The sequence below is a fragment of the Hippichthys cyanospilos genome, chromosome 18, assembly GCF_059441005.1.
Source record: "Hippichthys cyanospilos isolate Australia breed blue-spotted pipefish chromosome 18, RoL_Hcya_1.0, whole genome shotgun sequence".
In the NCBI taxonomy this organism is placed as follows: Eukaryota; Metazoa; Chordata; class Actinopteri; order Syngnathiformes; family Syngnathidae; genus Hippichthys; species Hippichthys cyanospilos.
Window position 1 is genome coordinate 10,952,602 of NC_142386.1, and position 21,744 is coordinate 10,974,345.

At 38.7% G+C, this 21,744-nt stretch overlaps 1 protein-coding gene across 2 annotated transcripts in view; it reads left to right on the forward strand.

Annotated features, from left to right (window-relative positions):
* The first annotated feature begins 5,341 nt into the window (after positions 1–5,341).
* LOC148408923 (uncharacterized) overlaps positions 5,342–21,744 on the forward strand; it is a 75,382-nt gene continuing 58,979 nt past the window's right edge. The window contains exons 1-4 of one of the 2 annotated variants that reach the window (XR_015868539.1): positions 5,342–5,435; positions 11,644–11,742; positions 15,990–16,073; positions 20,345–21,230. Coding sequence is in view for 1 of the 2 variants with exons in the window: in XM_088440296.1 (XP_088296422.1) it covers positions 5,424–5,435; positions 11,644–11,742; positions 15,990–16,073 (195 nt within the window). In the remaining variant the exon portion in view is untranslated. Of the gene's footprint in view, positions 5,436–11,643; positions 11,743–15,989; positions 16,074–20,344; positions 21,231–21,744 lie in introns of those variants that run through there. The other variant, XM_088440296.1, reaches the window with a different exon arrangement.

Here is a 21,744-nt window from a genome sequence, read left to right on the forward strand (position 1 = left end):
ACTGAGAAAAAAAAACTAGCTTTTGTTTTTCGGCCTCTTTTTCAACATTTGCAATGGTGCCTTGAGATATGTGTTCTTTTCCATGAGCACGTTTGTCCCTCAAAACAAATGATCCTTCCCCGCAAGAGATGTTTTTTTTTTAAACAAACCCTTTTAATTTTGTACTGTAAATAAATTTTATGTAATTACATAATTACTACATCAAATGAAAAAGTAAACAGTTTGTATATGATATAATGCTTCAGTTTTGAGGGACAAGCATTACATTGACGATGAAGTGATTATTAAATTGTGAAATATAAATATAGGAAATTCAGCCTCTGACCACTATTTTTTTAAAGCCACAGTTTACCATAAAACCTATTGTAGTTGTTTGGCATCAAATCAATCATATCGACAGCCACATTTGGTATTTTTATTGATACTGTTACAAAACACTCCACCAGATGTGCAAACAAGTAAGACAAACATAAAAGCCCCAAAATAAAAAATATCATTGTATGTTCCAAAAATTGCCATTAACCTTCCAAAAATAAGAAACATCTAATCATGGCAATTCTTTTTTGCTAAGCAATGATTAGCATTTTTGCCAATTTTATGGAGACAGCCAGACATTGAATCACAGTTTGTATTTTGTTATTTTCCTTTATTTCTGTGTAATGTCCCAATTTTAAATATTGAGATCAAAATTAAAACATTTTCAATCAGATTTATAGATTGACTAAATAACTGACAAACTAGCAAATATCAAATTGATCCTTACTTGTATCGCAGTTTAAATCAATTCATTGTATTTCTCTTTCTCTTGTACTTGCCTTGGCCACCAGGGGGCAATATAATGGCGTTTTTCAGTCAAAAAAAAGTTTCACAGCAACTACGACTCAATAGATTACTGTAGATTACTTTTTGAAGAGGATAAAGAATATATGCCTGTAAGTATTGTGTGATTTTCTGTCTACATGTGTTGCTCCACCATATGTTGAAATTTCAGGATTGTAATGCCGAACGACTGATTCTAAGGGTTAGCTGGTCAATGTAATATTCCATTATGTGTCAACATCACATGTGCAATTCTCTTAGTTATACGTTTAGTGGGAAAAGTTGTAAGTGCGGTCACTGGTGTCAACTGCTAACCAGTTAGGCCTACAGAAGATGGGTACGGCGTCCTCAGGCAGGTGTTATGCTTTGAGAGGCTGAGTTAAAGCCTTGAATGGGTTCTGATAAGAAGGCGGGGAAAAGGAAGACGGACACTCGCTGACGAAGAGGAGAAGTGAAAGGAGGTGTAGAATGAGAACGGACCGATCGGGAACAAGAGAGCGGCAGAGAAAGCGAGGGAGAGAGAAAATAAACCCCACCAGCGTGCAGGCCACGCAGCCCTGCCAAACTGCTTGAAAAAAAAGCCCCTCTGTTTTATTTATAGTGCGCTGTATCCATGGCAACCAGAGAGGTCAGGCAAGCTGGGCCTGCGTTTCACCCTGCTCTGGGGATTAGGATTTCACAGAGGTTCTCAGATGTGAGGAAGGTGGGCTAAAGCAGCTTGCCGCTCGCCAACGCAGCTCTGCCTTTTGGTGAAGTCTGGGCCCTGAGGGGGGGAAGGAGGAGAGCGATTGGAGGGGGGGCAGGAGGGAGTCATGGGAATACTGTGGGAACAGGCGTTTGCGGGCGAGCAAAGCGGACAAGGAACAAACACGCAGTTGCACGCAGAGGCGATGGCGATGACGTACTGCTCTCGCACAAAGGCTCGTTAAAGGCTTGCTATGTGGGGGGGGGGGGTGACTTCTGAGCTTGACATTAAAAAAAAAAGGGTCAGATGAGTTCATGGCAAAAACGCATTTCAACATTACTTCCCTTTCTAAGAATCACATTGACTTTTTCTCCCCCTCGCTTTACTTGAGTTGAAATCTGCACACGTTCGTAAAGGTTGCTTCCAAAAACAGCTAAGCCAGCTGGAATGTAGCTGAGGTAGAGCGCCGGCGTCGGAGAGAGATTGGGGAGATGGGTGGGGGGCCGATTTCCCTCCAGGAAATGCATGGTGTGACTACAGCAGAGACCACCGAATTCCTCCTGGGGCAGAGGACGTGCGTTGCTAGGCGATGGGCCGGTGTTGCCATGCGTGGTGGATGCGGTTGCCTGCCACGCTCTGATGTGCACCGGGGACAATTCAATACTCTTCCAGGGAGCCAAAGAACCCAAAGAACCATGGGAGGGAGGGGGTGGGGGAGTTGTCCATCATCATCATCATGGTCGTCATCGTCATGTGGGACCGGTAATGACTTCCCTTGTCTCCAGGGGGCACCCTCAGCACCTGAGTCACAGGACATGCAGAGCCCCCCTCTACCACTCACACACACACACACACACACACACACACACACACACACACACACACACACACACAACACAGAAGTGTGACCAATCAAACATGTGAGGTTGCCAGGAATAGACGACAAAGGCACATGACTGTCGAGGCTGCCTGGGAGGTGCTGGCCAAGTGTGCTTCATCACGGGTGGGAGGAGGCGAGAGGGAAGACGAGATGCCTTCAAGTCACTATAAATTGCCTTGATGGGCTCGGCCCGCTAAGGAGAGATGAATACAAAACTCATTCACACAAACACAGCGCGCACAAATACAGTTGTTGTCTTTAACACATTGGCAGCAAATGTTCATTCAATAACCGAATCACTCAGCCGAGTTAAGACCTTGACGTGGAATCATAAACGGTTTCCCACTGGAATGACCTTTCAATCTGTAGCCATTTTTAGTCACCTTTCAGACTTTACTTCAATTGTTTGTTTTGTTTTGTTTTTCAGTTAAATATTTAAAATGTTGTTTCACAGTTTCAAGCTACCATGTTTATTATTATTATTATTATGAAAGGCCAATTTGGTCAATATTATATATATATATATATATATATATATATATATATATATATATATATATATATATATATATATATATATATATATATATATATATATATATATATATATATATATATATATATATATATATATATATATATATATATATATATATATATATATATATATATATATATATATATATATATATATATATATATATATATATATATATATATATATATATATATATATATATATATATATATATATATACGCATAATGTATATTGTTTATATAATGTGAACAAAAAGAATTAAATATTCTTTCATTCATTTAACAAACTGAGCCCTGTCCAAAAGTGACAGAGATGCGTCAATAAAGACAGGAATGCATATTTAAAAAAAAAAAAAAAGATATAGAAGATGCATTAGAAGAATGTATTTATTTATTTTTTAGAAATTGCTAGTTTGGAACAGTGAAGTAGGTCTTTCTTTAAAAAAAAAAGATTTTTCCAGTTTATTGGGGGGAAATTTTGCATATCAAAAAATCCCCCCCCCAAAAAGTACTTGGTATCTGTACTCAAGAGTTGAGTACTCATATTGGTATCGGTCTGAAAAAAGTGGTCTCAAACATCCCTAATTTTGAGCATAATTTTTCATTTTGATTCATCCTGAAGCCTCTTTTTATAATTTTTTTTTCAAATCGTTCAAATTAGGCCGGGTTTTCAAAACATGTCTCTGTTGAGTCAGATTCTGAAGAAAGATTTTCACTTAATAGGGTCCTAAATCAAGGCAACATTATTGCCTTTTGATTTTTTTTCAATTCAGCGATTCAAATGTCACGTTCTTAATCACAAAATGAGCCATTCGTGAAAGATAATCAAGCCGACACCACTTGAAAGCGGCTGGACTTCTATAAAATGAAAAAGCCCAAATTGGCCCTCTAGTGCAACATGGGAATGATGAATATTTAAACACGTGTTTGGACTTGTGGAATTATCAGTGATGGCATGACTAGTATTTTAACCAGTTTTAGGAACTCAATTACTCCAGCGCCCTGTCCACTGACACAAACACTTAGAGCAACAGCTACTTCATTTGGTGCACAGTGAACATGCTTTGAAATGAATCCATCCCTGGCATGGTCAATCACAATTCAGTGTTATAATATTGGCGGAGGGAGAAACCTTTGTTGGATGTCCCTGATCATAAAACTTTGCAGAAGTTAGTACAGATGACATGTTTTTAACTCATTCCATTTTTTTTTTTTTGCATTTTATCGTGAGCCCAGACATTCAGTCCTAGATACTAAAATAATTTGCATTTCTTTTCAATTTGTTTGGCTGTAAGGACGTCTAAAAAATTGCTGCTACTAAGTGAGCTAAGTTACTAATGTAATCAATTACTTCATTATCACAGTTTACTTTTTAAGTACTAAATCAATTATTTATTTTTGTACATTACATACTCTAGTACACACAGTAATCACCTTATGTAATTAAGTGGTAAAGTAATTGATTACATTATATACTAAAGTATTGAGTAATTAATCATGTTCTAAAGTAATTAATAAATTAGTCCTTTATTACATAAAGAAATTCATCATGTACTAAAGTAATTATTCACTTAGTACTTTAGTAAATAAAGTAATTAATTACTTGATGACTTAATTACATCATTACTATTGTGGTTGAATACCCAAAGTAATGAATTACTTTAGAACTTTGTTACCAAAAGTAATCCATTACTTGAGTGCTTCAATACATAAAATTAGTGATTATTTTAGCATTTAATTACTTTATGTAATTGATTAGCTCAATTTTTAACTATGTAAAGTTCTTTGTTACCTTAATACTGAATTACCTTGAGGGAATTATTTACGCTAGTACTTACCAGAGGTACCATTCTTTTTTAGACAATCCTAAAAAGCGGCCTTCTTTAAAAAAATATATAAAAGGACCTAGAATTGAATGTCTAGACTTGTAAGAAAATGTCTTTGGGATTGTGTAAGTTTATAAACAGCTGCCTGGATAATTTGTATTACTGAACACAATCCCTCCCTGTACACGGGAACTTAAAGTATCATCACAGCTCGCTGTCGGTTTAATAAGAGTTCACTGACAATAAAAAAGGTTAACAAGAGTGGCATTGATTTTTGCTATAAAATCATGTTAGGCATTCACTCTCGGTGCTATCAGCCGCAGGAGCCCTTGGAAGCAATTCAAACAAATAATATGATGGTGTACGACGATGATACTGTGCTTTGGATTTTTGTTGCTGAGGTAGGATGGCGCTGAGCGTGTTTACGCTCAAACCGTCCAGCCTGCTTTCTTGACTTGAATTAAAGGTTAATCTGTTGAGTCAAGGTGGCGCTGGAATGAAAAGGCGGCGCTTCCTGTGACAGTGACTGAGAATGCTGCATTATACATGCCAGGCCAGTAGTTGGCAGTGTCACTTTGTAAAGAAAGTCATTAAGCATGCACGGCAGCTGCTTCCCTTGTCAGATTGAAAACATTTTGGCAATACAGTACACATGGTTGGCACGTACTGGATCCAATGAAAAATTTGGTGAGTAATGCGTTTTGATTTGACATTGTAGTTTTGTACTAAATATAGAAGATTTCGTTGGAGGATCTTGAAAGGTCCAAATTTAACAACAAACAGGAAAATGCTGAAGCAATGCCAAAAGTATCATTCATGCAAAGTTAAGTTAATATTGCCGTTTATTGTGGTGGCTATGAATTGGGTGACACGTTAGCATAGATTAGCGCTATAGCAATTTGATGGTTAAGAAAGGTGATTTAGCTGGGAAACTCATCATCTTGTTTGGTGCAGACGCAATCATCCTGCAAGTTCTATACCACCCTTCCTCATTAGAGTACGGGTTTACTGAATTAAAATTTACAAGTAGGGAACATTGTGGATTAGTGATTAGCATGTCTGCCTCATAATTCTCATGTTCAAAGTTTGCGTGGCATTGAAGACTCTAACATTTTGTTTCTTCACTTTTTTGTTTTGTTTTATCAAGCACACCATCAGTCATTTCATTTGCAATTAGTTTAAAAAAATATATGGTTTATTAGTGTGATTTTTTTTGACAAACTGATACCTACATTTCTTTCTAGAAGGCAAATAGTTTGGAATTTGACAAGATCAGAAAATATCAGCTCCTTGCTCTGAGCAGCATCTAAATTTCATCTCTGAATTCAAAACTAAGAGGAGAACTCTTTTCTCAGCCCACCATTTTTTAAGCAGTTACTTTGCAATCATTCATGTGATGCTTTCACATTTTGTACCTTTACACAAAGATGCTTGTAAAAATCATTTTGACCGAAAATTATTTTTCAGTCACTACTGTGTTATGAAAACAAATGTTATTAGTTTAGTTGCATATTTGTGTTTTCACAAAAGTGCCACAGCTTGTAAATTAAACCTATTAGTAGCACATTTTATTTTTAGGATATTGTGTGGGCTGCTTCAAAATAGATGATGGGCCATCAATGGCCCTCAGGCCATAGTTTCGATACCTTTTGATTTAGAGTATAAACGGCCTTTTGGTGTGAGTTTGTTTTAGAAGTGCTTACAGTGCTTTTACCGTAAGTGGAGAGAACATTATTAAAGGGGGAGTCAAGTAAAAAAATATATATATATATATATTTTTGAAAGTAAATGGTACATGCCCTCTAAACATGACATTTTGATGAATATTGTTTGTTTTAGTATAAATCAAGCAGTGAAATCCACTTATAAAAATCAGTCACTCAGCGTTCAATTCATGACCAATTTTGATTCCCTTGTTTTTCTGGTCATGTGACATTCACAAGATGAGCTGTGATTGGTCATAGCCCTGAGCAAGTATGCTGTCACTTTCAGTGGCAAAATGGCCACCTCCTGAGATGGATAAAACTAACTGAAATTTGTTGTTTAAATCATATTTTACTAACACAATTTTAAGCAGAGTTTGGCTGCCGAAAAACAATAGTTTGATTTAACTTTCCCTTTCAAAAGGTTCTTGTGCGTTATTATCTAACAAGTGAATTCACTCAATTGCTTTTACCATAAATGGTCACCCATTAGTTAGCATTCAAATATACTTTGTCGTTTTGACCACTTTAACACTCACATTGTTGTAATGACAAACGCCACTCGTGTAGCTAATTGCATCTTACTCGGCTGACACTTAGAGCAGTTCTATTGTACAGTTTCCGGCCATGCTCATTTGTGTCACCGTGGCAAATCGTTGACATTTTTGATAGCTTTAGTTAAAAAAACAAAGTGTTCTTCATTGTATGTTTTTCTTTGTTTTTCTGGGATTTTTACCTACACTTACAAATTTCATAGAGCATGTTTTACAAAGACGATATTTGGTCCAAATCTAAAGAATGTAAAATTTACACATGGAATATAATAAATTATTCAGAGAAAATGTAAAATGTAAAAGTGCAATTTTTACTCAAATATAGTTCTGTAGAGTAAAGTGTCCATTGAATGAGAAGGGAAAGGGGAGCGCTCAAAACTGTCATGACATATTAGGTATTGAAAAGTATTTTAAGCATGTAAGAGTGACTGAAATAATACCTAAAACTAACGAACAAACTAAAATCTATAGCTGTGCAATATTTGAAATTTTGACATTGATCAATACCAAATAATATTGTTGCTAGTATCGCTCATACTTATTTCTCTACTAATTACTTTTAGGTTAATAAAATATGGTAGAATTTAAATTAATTTTCCTATTAAATAAAACATTCTTGTTGTTTAAAATCATGTCATAATAATATCAAAGCTCTACAATTATCATGAACTAAAAAAAAAAAAAAAAACTAAATAAGAAATATGTTATAGGCGAGCAGACATGGAGACTGGCGCCAAAGCAGGATTTAAAACGCAGCTAGACCTGAAACTGGAATTAAAAATATGCAAAAGTCATAGATTGTGCTTAAAATATTATTAAACAATACTGAAAATACAAACTATTGCGGCCGGCAAGTTTGACACATGCACTAAAAAGGGATTGTTTGCGGGACCCATGAGGAACTAAAATAAATAAATAAATAAATAAATAAATAAATAGATGTGATTCGTTTCCACAAAATCAGGCTTATGTCTCTGAAATTGAAAAATGAGAGTTTTATGCATTCTAATGTGTCACCTAATTCCCTGTAAGACAATGTAGAATACCAATGAAGGTAGATCAAAACTGGACAAAGTTACAGCAAATTGAATGCTGCCAAGTTGAAATAACTAGTTTTGAGAACAACACTATTAAAGTTTTACCATATTTATCTTTCAATGATATGCATAATCTACTATTCCCTTTTTTCATACACTTTGATTGAAATTCAAACTTTTGGTTTATGTGAAATGAACTTTGAGACCCCAAGGAGGTTGTTTTTTCTGTTGAAAATTCATATTTTTGTCAAATTTTTGTTCATTCAAAACTAATATCCTGACATAAGCCTCCTTTTGGGAAAGCGCATCATAATTAAATAAATAAATAGATGGATGAATGTGAATGATCTGTATTAATGGGTTGGCATCAATACAAAATTGATTCTATCGATACTCAAATCATTCTGCACATCCCTAGGCCCCATGCACTTTTGCTTGATTTTGACTAAGGGTAAATTCGCCCATGTTGGGTACATACCAGGAAGTCATTGGGTATGATTTTGATGTATTTTTCGGTGGAAGCAACACATATCATAGCAAACTGAAATGCTTATTGGAAATGAGTTGTAAGGGGCTGCGAGGACTTTGTTGTGTTGTCCATGCTTGTCCCTGGTGCTGCCCAGCCACAGAGTTCTGTTGCGCACGTTTTGTTTTCTTCCTTTCCCAGCTCATGGCGGGGGCGGGGACTGGGGACTTTTCGGCCGCAGCGGCCAGCTCTGTCAGGGGCTCAACTCGGTTTTGCTCCGGTTCTGACGCTGGCCAGCCAGCGGGCCCCCGCAAGCTCAGGCCCGACTCCAGGACGGGCAGTCGCGGAACGGACAAAGGAGTACATTCTCCAAGGGGGGAGGGATGAGGGGGGTGAGTGAGGGAGGTGGAGGTGGGTCCGTGTGTGTATGTGGGGGGGGGGCTTTTGCTGGCGAACCCAACGCACGGGGTCTTATCCTCGCGGCTCAAACACATGCCACCAGCTGCTTCCCCCCTTCCTGTGCTTTCATTAAAAAGCTGCACTGTTCTCCGTTGGGTAATCCGCACGCTTTGCAGATTGGGCGAGCTACAAACACTTTGAACGTCTCTATTCCGGCTTGCTGTTTTTTTTCGTTTTTTTTTTTTTCCTGATGATGTTGACCACTCCTTTGTGGGTGTTTGTGTGTGTCTACCTGCACCATTTGGTCTCTGAGCGTTTCCAGCTCTGAGCCAAGGCTTTGCCAGAGGGAGCGCCTGCAATGTAGGGCGCCCAGCACGCTGGACGCAAGCTGAATATCAACGCCACACGGCAGACACTCCTCCCCGCAGCCCACCTGCTGACTTGCGTGATCCAAACGCGAGGAGGAGGGGAGAGGCCGAGGAGGAGGAGAAGGGGGGTTTCAGGGTAGATGCGTGCGTGCGTGTGTGCGTGCGTGCGTGTGTTTGCGTGTGTGTGTGTGTGAGTGTGTGTGTGTGTGCGTGCTTGCGCACCCTTGGTTTTTGCAGCATGGTGGCTGTTTTACTGTCTTTGTAGGGACCTCTTGCGCTTATGGGGACCATGGTGGACCCCACAAGTTCAGACTTCTTTTTGAGGTTCAAGACTTGCTTTTAGTGTATAGCTTTGAATTGGATTTTACTCGAGGTTACGCTAAGGGTTAAGGTTAGGCAATATGTTGTGATAGTTAAGGTTAATGGCTAGGAAATGCATTATGTTAATGGCATGTCCCCACTACGATAGAAAAAAAAGTGTGCGTGTGTTCGTGTGCGTGTTAGTGCGCGTGTGTGAGGTGGTGGTAGGGGGGCTACTGCAGGAAATTGCCAGGTAGTTTCCAGACCCTTTTCCCAGTGTTGCGCCCAATTAATCAGGGCTACATCTGCGCTGGATGGACCTCTACCCAAGGGGGAGGTGGGGGGTGTTTTTGTCAGCATCTACACGTATTAAGTTTTTGTGCATGCGAGTGGGCATGTGCGGCCTAGCCACTAGAGTGCAAATCGTGCCTATGTGTTGACAAAGGTCTCCTGGTTAGAATTCTGTTCCAGCATTTATGTGTCAACTATCCAGTAAAAAGTGCATTTTTTTGACAGTATGGATATACTATATGGTAAGCCACTCACACAATTTCCTAGTGGTGGCAGTGAACTCAACTCATCTAGAGTCACAATAAGCAGAAATAAGAGGTTTTAAACCAGGGGTGTCCAAACTGCAGCCCAGGGGCCAATTACAACCCACCATTCATTTTACAGCGGTCTGCAGCATTGACATAAAGCACACATTTGACACGGAGTATGAGGCTAGTCAAGAATAAATAAATTGGTTTGTGTACTGTAGAACTTTATTTTAACTTTAACTGAAGACAACATTTTAAATACCTTGCAAATTAGGTGATTTAATTTGGTTGTGTTAATTATGTACTCTGGAGCTTTTCCACATATGCAAAATATACAAATATTATGACTTGTGCAATTATTTGAGAGTATATTAACACAATTTTGCTTCAGGACAAGAACTACAAGCAAAAATGTTGTCATCCACTTTTTGTCAAGATCCAAATTCTTAAGTATCAACCTTTGGCAGAAAGTGGATATGCATTTTAATTGTTAGCTTGCATGATTTTTAGTTTTATTTCATAAATGTAACTAGAATAATTTATAAAGTTCTGACATTTGTCTGTATGTAGCCCTTAAACAAAAACGTTTGGACACCCCAGCTTTAAGCTGTTTAAGCCACCCGCAATTGAATTTCACCATCAACCATAACATAAAACGAAGACAATTTTAAGTTGTGTATTCAAAACAACAACACAACTTTGCCTCTGCTAGCTTAATGTGAACACAACGGAAAACGCCATTGATGACATTATGAATGTACTGTACTTGAAAAATTAAAATTGGTTAAAACAATTCAGCATTTCAGCTTCTTACTCCAAAGAGAATGGATGAGAACATTTACTATTCTAGATGAGTAAATGTCAAAGGATCAGTCAGACTGGTCAAATTTAATCTGCCAATTTTCAGTAGTTTTCACCAATCCAACTTGAAAATGCAGTTAAAAAAAATTAAAGAAAAACGACAAATGCTACATTTACACTTAATGTCTGTGAAAGTCGTCTTTGTTTGTGTTCATGAGTGTACTATTCTGCCCACTGGTGGCCAAGTAATGCACAGCAAAAGGAGTAGCAAACAAATGCGAACGGTTCAATTCTTTACATTGTATTTAATTGGTCTCACCGTGTAAGATAGGATATGGCGCTATTTTTCTTTTTCATAAAAAACAGTCTTGTCTCCCTGTTTAAGGAATGATATGCTTTTCAAGTATTTCAGCAAGAGCACGATCAAAGAATTAATAAAACACGAATCACAAGGCACCACAGTATATCCGAATATATTTTGATTGATATGAAATTTTACTAGTCCATTCAGCTCCCCAAAAACTCAACAAAGCTTAGTTTGTAATAGTAACGCTTTTGAAAATATCTCTTCATTGCATTGCTAAACTAAAGGAAGAGAATTTAAAAGGATAAACTAGCATTGTCATGTGAATTTTTTTTCACGGCTAAATCATATTCATTTATTTGTTTATTTAATCAAAGCATTTATAATGGTCATCAATCATACACAGCCTTCTGTTTTTCCACAGAGTGGCCCAGTCCTTCCCCTTGGAGTACGCTCTACCTTAATTGGTCCATTTTCTTCAATTTTGTCATGCAATTCAAAGCAAAAGCCTTGGACCACAAGGGTGAGTTTCTGATTGTGTGTGTGCCGATAAAACAATGTGACTTGCATTAGACACAATAAGATTATATGGTAACACACCATGATAATTTAATTTGTTTCCGTCATTTATGGGGTCTTTTAGTAACCCATTAAAAAAACAACAACAATCAAACGTTAAAATCGGTTTGTGTGTACCTTTCTTTAGCTGTGGAGGATGCAGTATTACGCTCTACAGTGGATGTTTTTTTGGGGTTGTTTATTGCAGCTGTCAGTCTCCTCTTGAATAAGTTTTCAACAGCCACATGCTGAGGGTACCCAAAAGACCCTTGTTTGACCCCATTGTCGTTGGTTGTTTTTTTTTAGCATGCTTCATTTCAACAGATGCATTCAATGTTGCATGGTTTTTACAGAACTATTTTTAAGTGCAAAACACACTGCCTCAAAGCTAGGTCAGTCTGTGCTGTTGAAAAGTGGAATTTGCCGGAAAGTCCTGTGAACATCTTTGTGTATTTTTGATTTTGGCATACCCAGACTTAGAACACTAAACTAACCATATCTTATGTACTCACAAATAATCATTTTGATTGTTTACACCATCACTGATTGTTTTGCTCAGGGGACACATGGAGGAAATCCAATAATCAATATAATAAATAAAAAGAAATACAAATATCCGTACCTCGATCAAAATATGTGGTTTTACAACTTCTTTTTAAGGAGTACAGCAAAGTGCAAAAAATATATATACTGAATAAAGCGGTGCTGTAGTGTTTCTTTTTGGACACTGAGTGACATCCACATAATGACACACAGGACAGAAGACATTGAAAGCTTACAAGGAAGAAGTCATGACATCACGTTGAATACGGATGCACGGCGTGCTAAGTGCTAAGCTAAGAAATACAAGACTAATTGTTTAGAGTACAACATGGGCCAAAGCTGAATGTAACATAACTGTAATGGTATCGACCCTTGCCCATTGCGAATCTCTTTGAGGCGATTGAAGTTTTCTGCATCTGTTGAGTAGTCATGCAATAAAGCTAGATGCTAATGCTAACATTCATGCTGGTGCAGTGTTTCACTTCCAGTCAATGATGCAATCTGCATTTGGCACTAGTGTGGCAATTGGTCAATTCTGATTTTAAGTTGCAGGGCTCATCTGGGCAGGAATTCTTGTCTATTGATAAATGTGCTTGGTCTTTTTCAAAAAAAAAAAAAAAAGTTTCACAAACCCTTTTGCTGGCCAAATTCGCCCGAGGGCAATAGGTTTGACATCACTGGTTTACACAACTAATAAAGGCATAATTTCCAAAAACTTCCACTTTGAGAGACAGTTTCAGGCTGTGAAATGTTATACAAACAAAGTGGCAAAACAATACTGCTCTTAGTGCTTTTGTTTTGTCTGTCCTAGACTCTGAATGACTAGAAACAACCTAATCTACCCCACAACTGTGTGCGAACACACACACGCACAGTCATGCCCGCTTTGCTGGACCTGGCTGGAAAAAGATCATTTTTCAGCACCTGTGTCGCTCAAAGCCTTTTATGTTTTGTTTCTGAAGCTCCAGGCACACCTGGACACAAACCATCCCTCCCTTTTTTCCACACGGTTTGCCAATCTCTTTCACCGACTCATTCATTGGAATAAATCATGGAAAGTGTAACGTGAAACGAGTGAACATGTGAAAAAAAGAGGCTTTTTTAAGGCCTTTTTTTTTTTTACATTTGAAAAAACATTGTTAAATAATAGATGACTTAATATTAAATTAAAGGGGACTTAATCTGTTTACTTCTGTTCCCACGTGTTGCCATAAAATCTCCAAATACTTCAGGATTAAGAATATTAGCACATTTTACACATGCTACTTCTTACCATGCTGAGGTTAGCCAATTGGCTTAGTATAACAGAGACAGATATTGATACGTCAACTCCTCTCTCAGCTCATCAGCACGGCGCCAATATTAGTCATGCTATGCAGAAGAGAAACAATAACTGACTGTGAGTGCAGCTATGTCAGTCTGCATGTGTTGCTACACAGTTTGTGTTCAATACATTGACTGGAGCAACCGGGGCTGGTCCTCGAGAGCCACAATTCAACCTATTTTCTATGTTTTCCTTCATCCAACACCAACAAGCAATTCTTGAAAACAAATCCTTGTATCATACCACAGATGGACTAAGTTTGCCCTTTTGGTAAAGTAAAACACATTTGCCGTTCACGATAATAAACGCATCAAATTAGATCTGCTGACATCTGCAGAAACCTTGTTCAAAATCTTATGTACACCCTGACGGGCCTTCACGTACACCCAAGGGTACTTGTCCCCCCATTTTATGATGCAAGTGTACCTAATACTGTGGTCAGTGAGTGTACTTTACACAGACACGCTAATTAAAGCCACTTAAAGTGCATTATGGCACTCTTGGAAAAAAAAAATCCCCATAGCGTGCCACAGATGGACGAAGTTTGTCCTTTTCGTGAATTAAAAAGAAAAACAGCGCATGACCTTCACGCGATAGAAGTCAATCATTGCTCCAGCGTCGTGGTGCGTGTTAATGCGAGGGCGTGTGTCGCTCAAGATTGTGTTTGGAGGCCTGGCGTAGTGTGGTGCAGTGCAGAGCTGGAGAGGAGAGACAGCTGCCCTGACAGATGCTGGGAGGCAGGACCCCACTGGGGAGCAGAGGGAGGGAGCTGGCAACGTCTCACCCCAGCGGAAACACCACAGGCTGCGGAGGAAGTGGGCAGGGGGACAAACCGGGGACTCAGTGTGTGTGTGTGAGTAGGGGGTTTGTGTGCATGTGCGATATACTTTCAGAGGACGTTGGCTGACGGTCATGTATGTATGTATTTACATGATAAACACATCCTAAACATGCACTCAAAGACTTTTGGCAAACCCAAGAAGCGACAAACTCACACCTGTTTGTTTTTTTAACCAACCAAAGTTTGACTTTGTGCTTACTGGGCCAGCGAGCTGACTCTCTATGATGTCCCTGTTTTTGGGTCTTCTGATTGGTCAGTCAAAGCAGAAATTGTTACAACCAATTTGGACAAGCAAAATTCATCTGTAATGATCTCCACACAATGTTTTGCATTTTACAGTGTTAGCGTAACACACCCCTAGGCAGAATTCTCATGCATGTGTATGTGGGTTACAGATTTGTTTAAATGTGAAAAGTATTTATGCTTTACATATTTAAGACAAATATTACTGCAGTACACATATTTGCACATATTTTAAATCTTTAATCATTAAACCTCATACAGTAACGGTACAGTTGTCCGTTCCCATTTTCTTTGGCTGTAGTCTCACAAAGATGATAACGATCAGAGTTTACATTTGAGATTCCAATTTATTACAAAAAAATTTCAGTATGAGATTTACAACTCCTGCCCTCATTGGTCAGTGGCAAGAGGGCAGGGCAGGAGTTGTAATCTACTCCAGCCCCGACTCCCATGGTGTCCGGGAGCCAATCACATGTCTTGTAGGCGAGCCCAAGAGCTGTGCTTCCTCAAAGTCACACACACTGTGACAGAGAGCGAATGGAGCAGATTGCAGAGCATTGTAAATCACTTACTGAGATATTTTATATATATATCTGTATATATATATATATATATATATATATATATATATATATATATATATATATATATATATATATATATATATATATATATATATATCTGTATATGTGTATATATATATATATATATATATATATATATATATATATATATATAATATGTGTGTATGTATATATATATATGTGTGTGTGTGTGTGTCTATTTAATGCATTGATTTCCTGTGAAGTCCTGTGCTTACACATGTTTACTCATTGCATGAAAAGTTGATGTAATAAAGCCAAGGATTTTTTTCACACAATTGTTGAAATACGTGACATCACACTTGTTTGGATAAATTATTTTGGAGTTGTAAACATGAACGCTAAAAGACTGCAAGTCAATGTGTTTAGTTTGTTAACATCTACAGTATAATTGAGGTCGATCAGAAAACATGAAATACAATAATTTTGCCTTGGTGTGCCTGTCATGGGAATCAGCGATACATTTTTGCATAATTCTACTAACTAACAAATCCATCGCTGATCACAACAATATGCCTCTCCCGGAAAGTTAATAAAATTAGCCACCACAACAAATTTAGACATCTTGATTAACATCGCCTTGGCATTCTCTCTCACCATATTTTATATGTTGTTGAGCTGTCTTGATGATCAGGCTGATTCAATCTCACACTTTGCAGGGAAAGAGATCAAGCGTGGCCTGTGCGCTGCAATTAGCTTTGCATGCTAATGACCAGGAAGGCTCCACTGGCAGAAGCACTCAGGTTTGTCTTAGCGCACACTCACTTAATTAATTATTATAATTATTATCAGCATTATAATTGTCTACCTGGCCTGGATTCAATTTCAGTACAAAAGTAATGCACTTTTAAATGAGAAGGCCCACACGTTTTTGTTTAAAAAAAAAAAAAAAAGCCAGCAACAATGAACAATGCAGCACTTTTCACACAGTTTCTTTCTAAAAATCTTGTTATTCCACATTGACGCTGGTGTTTTGGTAGCCAAGCTCCATGGGGAGGCGGCTGCATCTCCGCATCCATTTAGCTGTGACACATAAAAGCAATTGAATCTCTCAAGTGATGCAAAGTGCCTTTGCAACTGGCTTGCACCCAACGCGGAAGTTCTCTCATGCGTAAAGGTCAAGACGGCTTATGGCCGCCGCCATTGGCAAAATGCAGCCGGGCTGTATGAGCAGGTAATGGCGGAAGACGACCTGCTGTGGATCAGGCTCACTGGGTTGCGCTCCGCGTGTAAAAGCGATATAACGATTGGTTGATTTTGAAAAGATAGAGAGACGCGACACTCCCACTGAGTCACGTGGATTCTGTCTGCAGGATGTGAAGCATGAGGAAAAAGTCATTAAAACATTCATCTGGTCTAAATGTTCATGTTCAGTTTGACCAGGACTGTGAAAATAGGCTTTAGACTTTTGTATTCTTATGTATTGACAACACAAATATATAAAAACTTCCTTCTCACCCCGGCGGAGTGGTGTCCGTGTCATCCTCAAGCTTGGGTCCTCTACCAGAGGCCTGGGAGTTTGAGGGTTCTTTGCATCGTGTGTGTGTGTGTGTGTGTGTGTGTGTGTGTGTGTGTATATATATATATATATATATATATATATATATATATATATATATATATATATATATGTGTATATACACATTTATATATTTATGTATATATGTGTGTGTGTGCGTGTATAATGATATTTTTGTATATAAGTATACACACATGTATTTGTACACATATATAAAGTATAGTATATCTATGTGTACATACAGTCATAAACGCATATATACATATTTATATAAATATACAGTGCATATTTGCATACTTTGTGTATATTTATATATGTGTATATGTGTATACACACACATATTTGCATACACAGATATGCAATGACATGTCTGTGTATGCAGACATATATACAGTAGAGATCGACTTTGACGTTCATCATATCGGCCATTTTTTTTTTTTTTTATTCGACCGGCTGATATTAATAAGTCAGGAAGAATCAGACAGGAATGCCGTAAGTTTCATTTTATTGTATTTCACACATATTAGTAAACATATTAAGGTATATTTTCATCGTTTTGCATATAGAAGTACTGTCGGTTTTGCAGATGATGCATTTCTGTTTGCGGGTTTGAGTTATTATTTTCTATTTGTGTGGTTCAATCTACATGCTTTAGGCATTTCATTGAATTTGTGTTTGCATTTCTCAAATTTTTACACCAATTTTTACACTTTTTACTGCAAATGAATATCGGCTCCATATTGGCTGGGTTATCAGCCTCTTCTACTACTAATAATCTGTATCGGTCCTCAAAAACCTTCATCAGTCGTTCTCTAATATACAGTATATCTATTTATGTATACATGTATATATATTCATATACACACACACACATATACACACATGTTCATACATATATACACACACATATATACTGTACATATACACACACACACACACATATATATATATATATATATATATATTTTGTGTGTATATGTGTATGCCCAGAGAGAACTCACGTGAGCTTGGGAAGAACATGCAAACTCCACTCGGTAAGACAGGAGCAAGGTGGATTTGAACTCAGGTCCTTTTAACTGTGAGGTGGACGTGCTATTCACTGTGCCACCGAGCTGTCCTATATATAGTATTTAGTGCTTGTGGGGGTTATTTTTGGAGGGGGGGACCTAATAGCAGTACATCTTTATTTTTATCACACAAACAAGGATAATGAGCTCAAGTCATGCTGTTAAAGTGCACTTGGTTATTTGCTGGTGTTTTAGCCCACGAGATTGTCCAAACAATTATTAGTGTTGTCAATAAATACCAGTTTTGTGTTTTATTATTTCAACTTGTGGCAGATGAGATTACACAAATGACTTCAAGGGTTGTTTTGTCATTCATTTAACGTGAACTGCGTGTGGGTGTTCTCCACAAACATGGATGTTTACTCACCCAGATTTCAAAGGGATAAAGAACTCTGTGTCGTCTTTCACATAACTGAGAGTTTTGTTTTCTCTTTTTGTATCACTGTCTTAACCTATTGTGAAACGTGTGGAGGTCCTAGATGCATGACTACATTCCATGATTACATTGATGATGCCACCTGATTTTTTAAGTGAGTCAGAGGTCACTGTAATCCATAACTAACCATGACCGAGGGTCTGCAACCCATGCTCCAGAGCTGTTAACATCTTCCAACATTTGAATTTTCGCAAACCCTTTGAGTCATATTGTGCTTGAGAATATCCAATTCTTCTGTAGATCCATGTTTTAAGCTTTATTTCAGTGGTCTCTTGGATTTTTTTTTAATTGCAACTGCAGCATATCCTTATTACCGACAAAATCAGAATCTCGCTGTTTATGGAGAAAAGCGCTTTTGCCCATGTGGAGGCCTCTATTTGGATGCTACGCTTGTGGAGACGTGTTGCCAGACTTCTGTAGGAGTGGACAGACTGCGGCAAAAAGTATCGTGGCGACACACGCTTGCACGCACACACTCGCACACACACACACGCATCTCCTCTGCACTCCTAGGGGAGGATCCATTCCGTCCCAAACACACACCATCGCCCGAGGGGCAGAGTGACCGTTCAAGCAGTGCCTCACGCACACACAAATACACATACACCCACAGCCAATTGATTAGAGAATACCAAATGGACTGGACGCCTCATGATTAGTAGCAAAGCTACGGCACTCTCCAAACAAAGAGCTAAACAGCAGTCAACGCTTGTAAACCAAGGGTGTCAAACTCATTTTAGTTCAGAAGCCACACGGAGGAATAGATATATATATTTTTTTTTTTCTATTTTTTTGGTCACCTCATATTGCAATGTAACATTTTTCCTTAAATTGCATGAAATTAATGGAGATTATTTATGATATTTTTTTCTATTTGATTACAAAATCCATACTATACATAATAAGATGAACTATAAATAAATACATTTCCAGTGAAAGCAAAATTCCCCAATCAAAATATGTACAATATACAAAACCACTTCTTTTCAAGGAGTACAGTGAAGTGCAAAGAAAATGAAACAGAATTAAATGGTGCTGTAGTGTCTCATTTTGGACTCTGGGTGGCAGTCACATAAAGACGTACATGACAGCAAAAGTTGAAAAATCACACTGACGTCACATCAAATATGGAAGCTGTAATCAAAGTCCATTTATAAAGTAATACAAGACTTATTTTATATAATAAAACTGCCAAAATAAGAACGTTTGATAAAGGCACAGGTGCGACTCCCTCCCACTGTGAATCTCTTCGGAGCGATCAAAGGATTTTCCCTGCGCTGAGCAGTAGCACAACAAAGCTAGATGCTATTGCTAACACAAATACTAGTCTAGCGTTCCACATTGTGTCACTGAAGTGATCAGCAAGCTATTTGGCACAAGTGTGGCAAGGTTTAGTGTTATGGACAGCTGACTGAGGGATATGTTTTTTAACGCTTCACAAAATCATCCTGCGAGGCCGCAATACATCTCGTCGGGGGCCGTATCCAGCCCGCGGGCCGTACGTTTGACCCCATAGTTCCAAACATTGTGAAATTGGAATGAAAATCCTCATTCCGAGTCATGCCACACAGTCTCTATTTTTTCGCCTCCTCGTTTGCCTTGCGCATCTACTCCAAGATGCAACTTAGGCATGTAGATGCCGCGCTTCACCGTCTTACACCATCCCGCTCGCCATATCTTTTTCTTTGTCACACTTTTTACGTTGCGGGCCTTCTTGCGCCTGACGCCTTCACAGACCTCTGACATGCTTCACTTCACGTCACGAGCAGTCACATGCCACCTCGACGGGCGGGCATGCGCGTGCGCGTAAGTGTTTTTGCACAGGAGGCTAAGTGTGAAGAATGAAGAGGGCGCAGGCAAGCAGGGAGAGTTTACGCATTTAGCCAGAGTTTGTTAATAATTTATGTGTCACAGGTTTGCAAAATTGCCTCACGCTCCCTCTTCCTCTCTCCCTCTGGCTTTCCTCTCCATCTCCCCCCTCACCACCAACAGCACCATCCTCCTCCTCCTCATCATCATCATCACCTCCCCCCTGGTGTGGGCTACCTCTCTGTCTCAATCTTTCCCCAACGCATTCCGGCTTTTAGGGAAGTGAAATGCTAAAATGCACAAGCAGCCTTGGTGCCCGCATGCCTCCATCTTCATGACCACCGGCGTTGGCAGGCCTAGTGACAGCGCCTTGCAATAACAGCAGGAGGGCGTCACGCTGCTGGTGAAATTTGACGCCTTCTTCGTTAAAGCTGCGCTCTCGCGTCGACGTTAGGAGAAGGCTGTGTTGAATATTGACGGCATAAAGCCCGGCCCGGACGAGAATAGATGCTCAAAAGCCGCCATTAAGAGCCGCGCCGCGTTCTCCGCTTGGCTCCCTCTCGCCGCAGTGCCCGTCACGATGCCAGACGTGGAGCGCTTCAGGGTGCTGGACTGCGCAGGCGGCAGGTGACACGGATTTCAATAAAAGGGATTAGAGACGTGGCGGCGGCAACGAGGAAGCACAGCACATTGGGGGCAAAACAGAAAAACTGCGCCTGAATATGTGTGATATACTTGTAAATAGTACCAATAGTAAAAAGACTGTTACATTATTTTATTGCAGGGGTGTCCAAACTTTCTTTTCCGAGGGCCATAATATGAAAATTTGAAGGATGTGAAGGCTTCTTTAAAATTTTTTACAAATGATTTTATTTTATCAATCACACCACAATCGAACAAATGATTGCCTATCGTTTATATTGCATGTGTTTTTTGCAAACCAAACCACTTTTTCCAAGGCAAACTTGAGAATGTTCCAAGATTTTGGGGCGGTTGGACAATCAGTAGCCCGTATGGTTACGGGCCTATAGATGGTGATTATTTGTTGTTGTTGTTTTTGTTTGGTATGGTTTCCCAACGTTGAAATCTTGTTTCATTTTTTTCTGTACATTTTTTCAACTCCATAAAAACAAAACACAATACAAGTTCATAATCTGTATTTCATACTGCAAAACAGTGAATGTCATACTAATTTTTGAACTTTTTATTAGGCAAATTGTGGTGTAATTTGTATATTTTGAGCTGTAATGCTACCTGTAGTGTGTCACGCAATGCATGATGGGTAAGCCGGCTCCAGGTAGTATTGCACCGCCGTTTGTTATGATTATGTGCTTTGCTAGTAAAGCGTTAACACTATATCGTAGTCCGGAGTATCATTGTTGTATTGAGTAACAAAGAAAAGTGAAAGATATAACACAAATAATTTAGAATGTTCCACGATATTGGGACAGTCAAATCCCCTGTAACCCAGCTGAAAAAAATATAAGCACTTGCATTGAGCAGTAGCCAAATCTTTCATAAAACTACCATTATTAAAGCACTTACTTGAGAATCGTTCATGGCTTATGTTTACAATTCACATA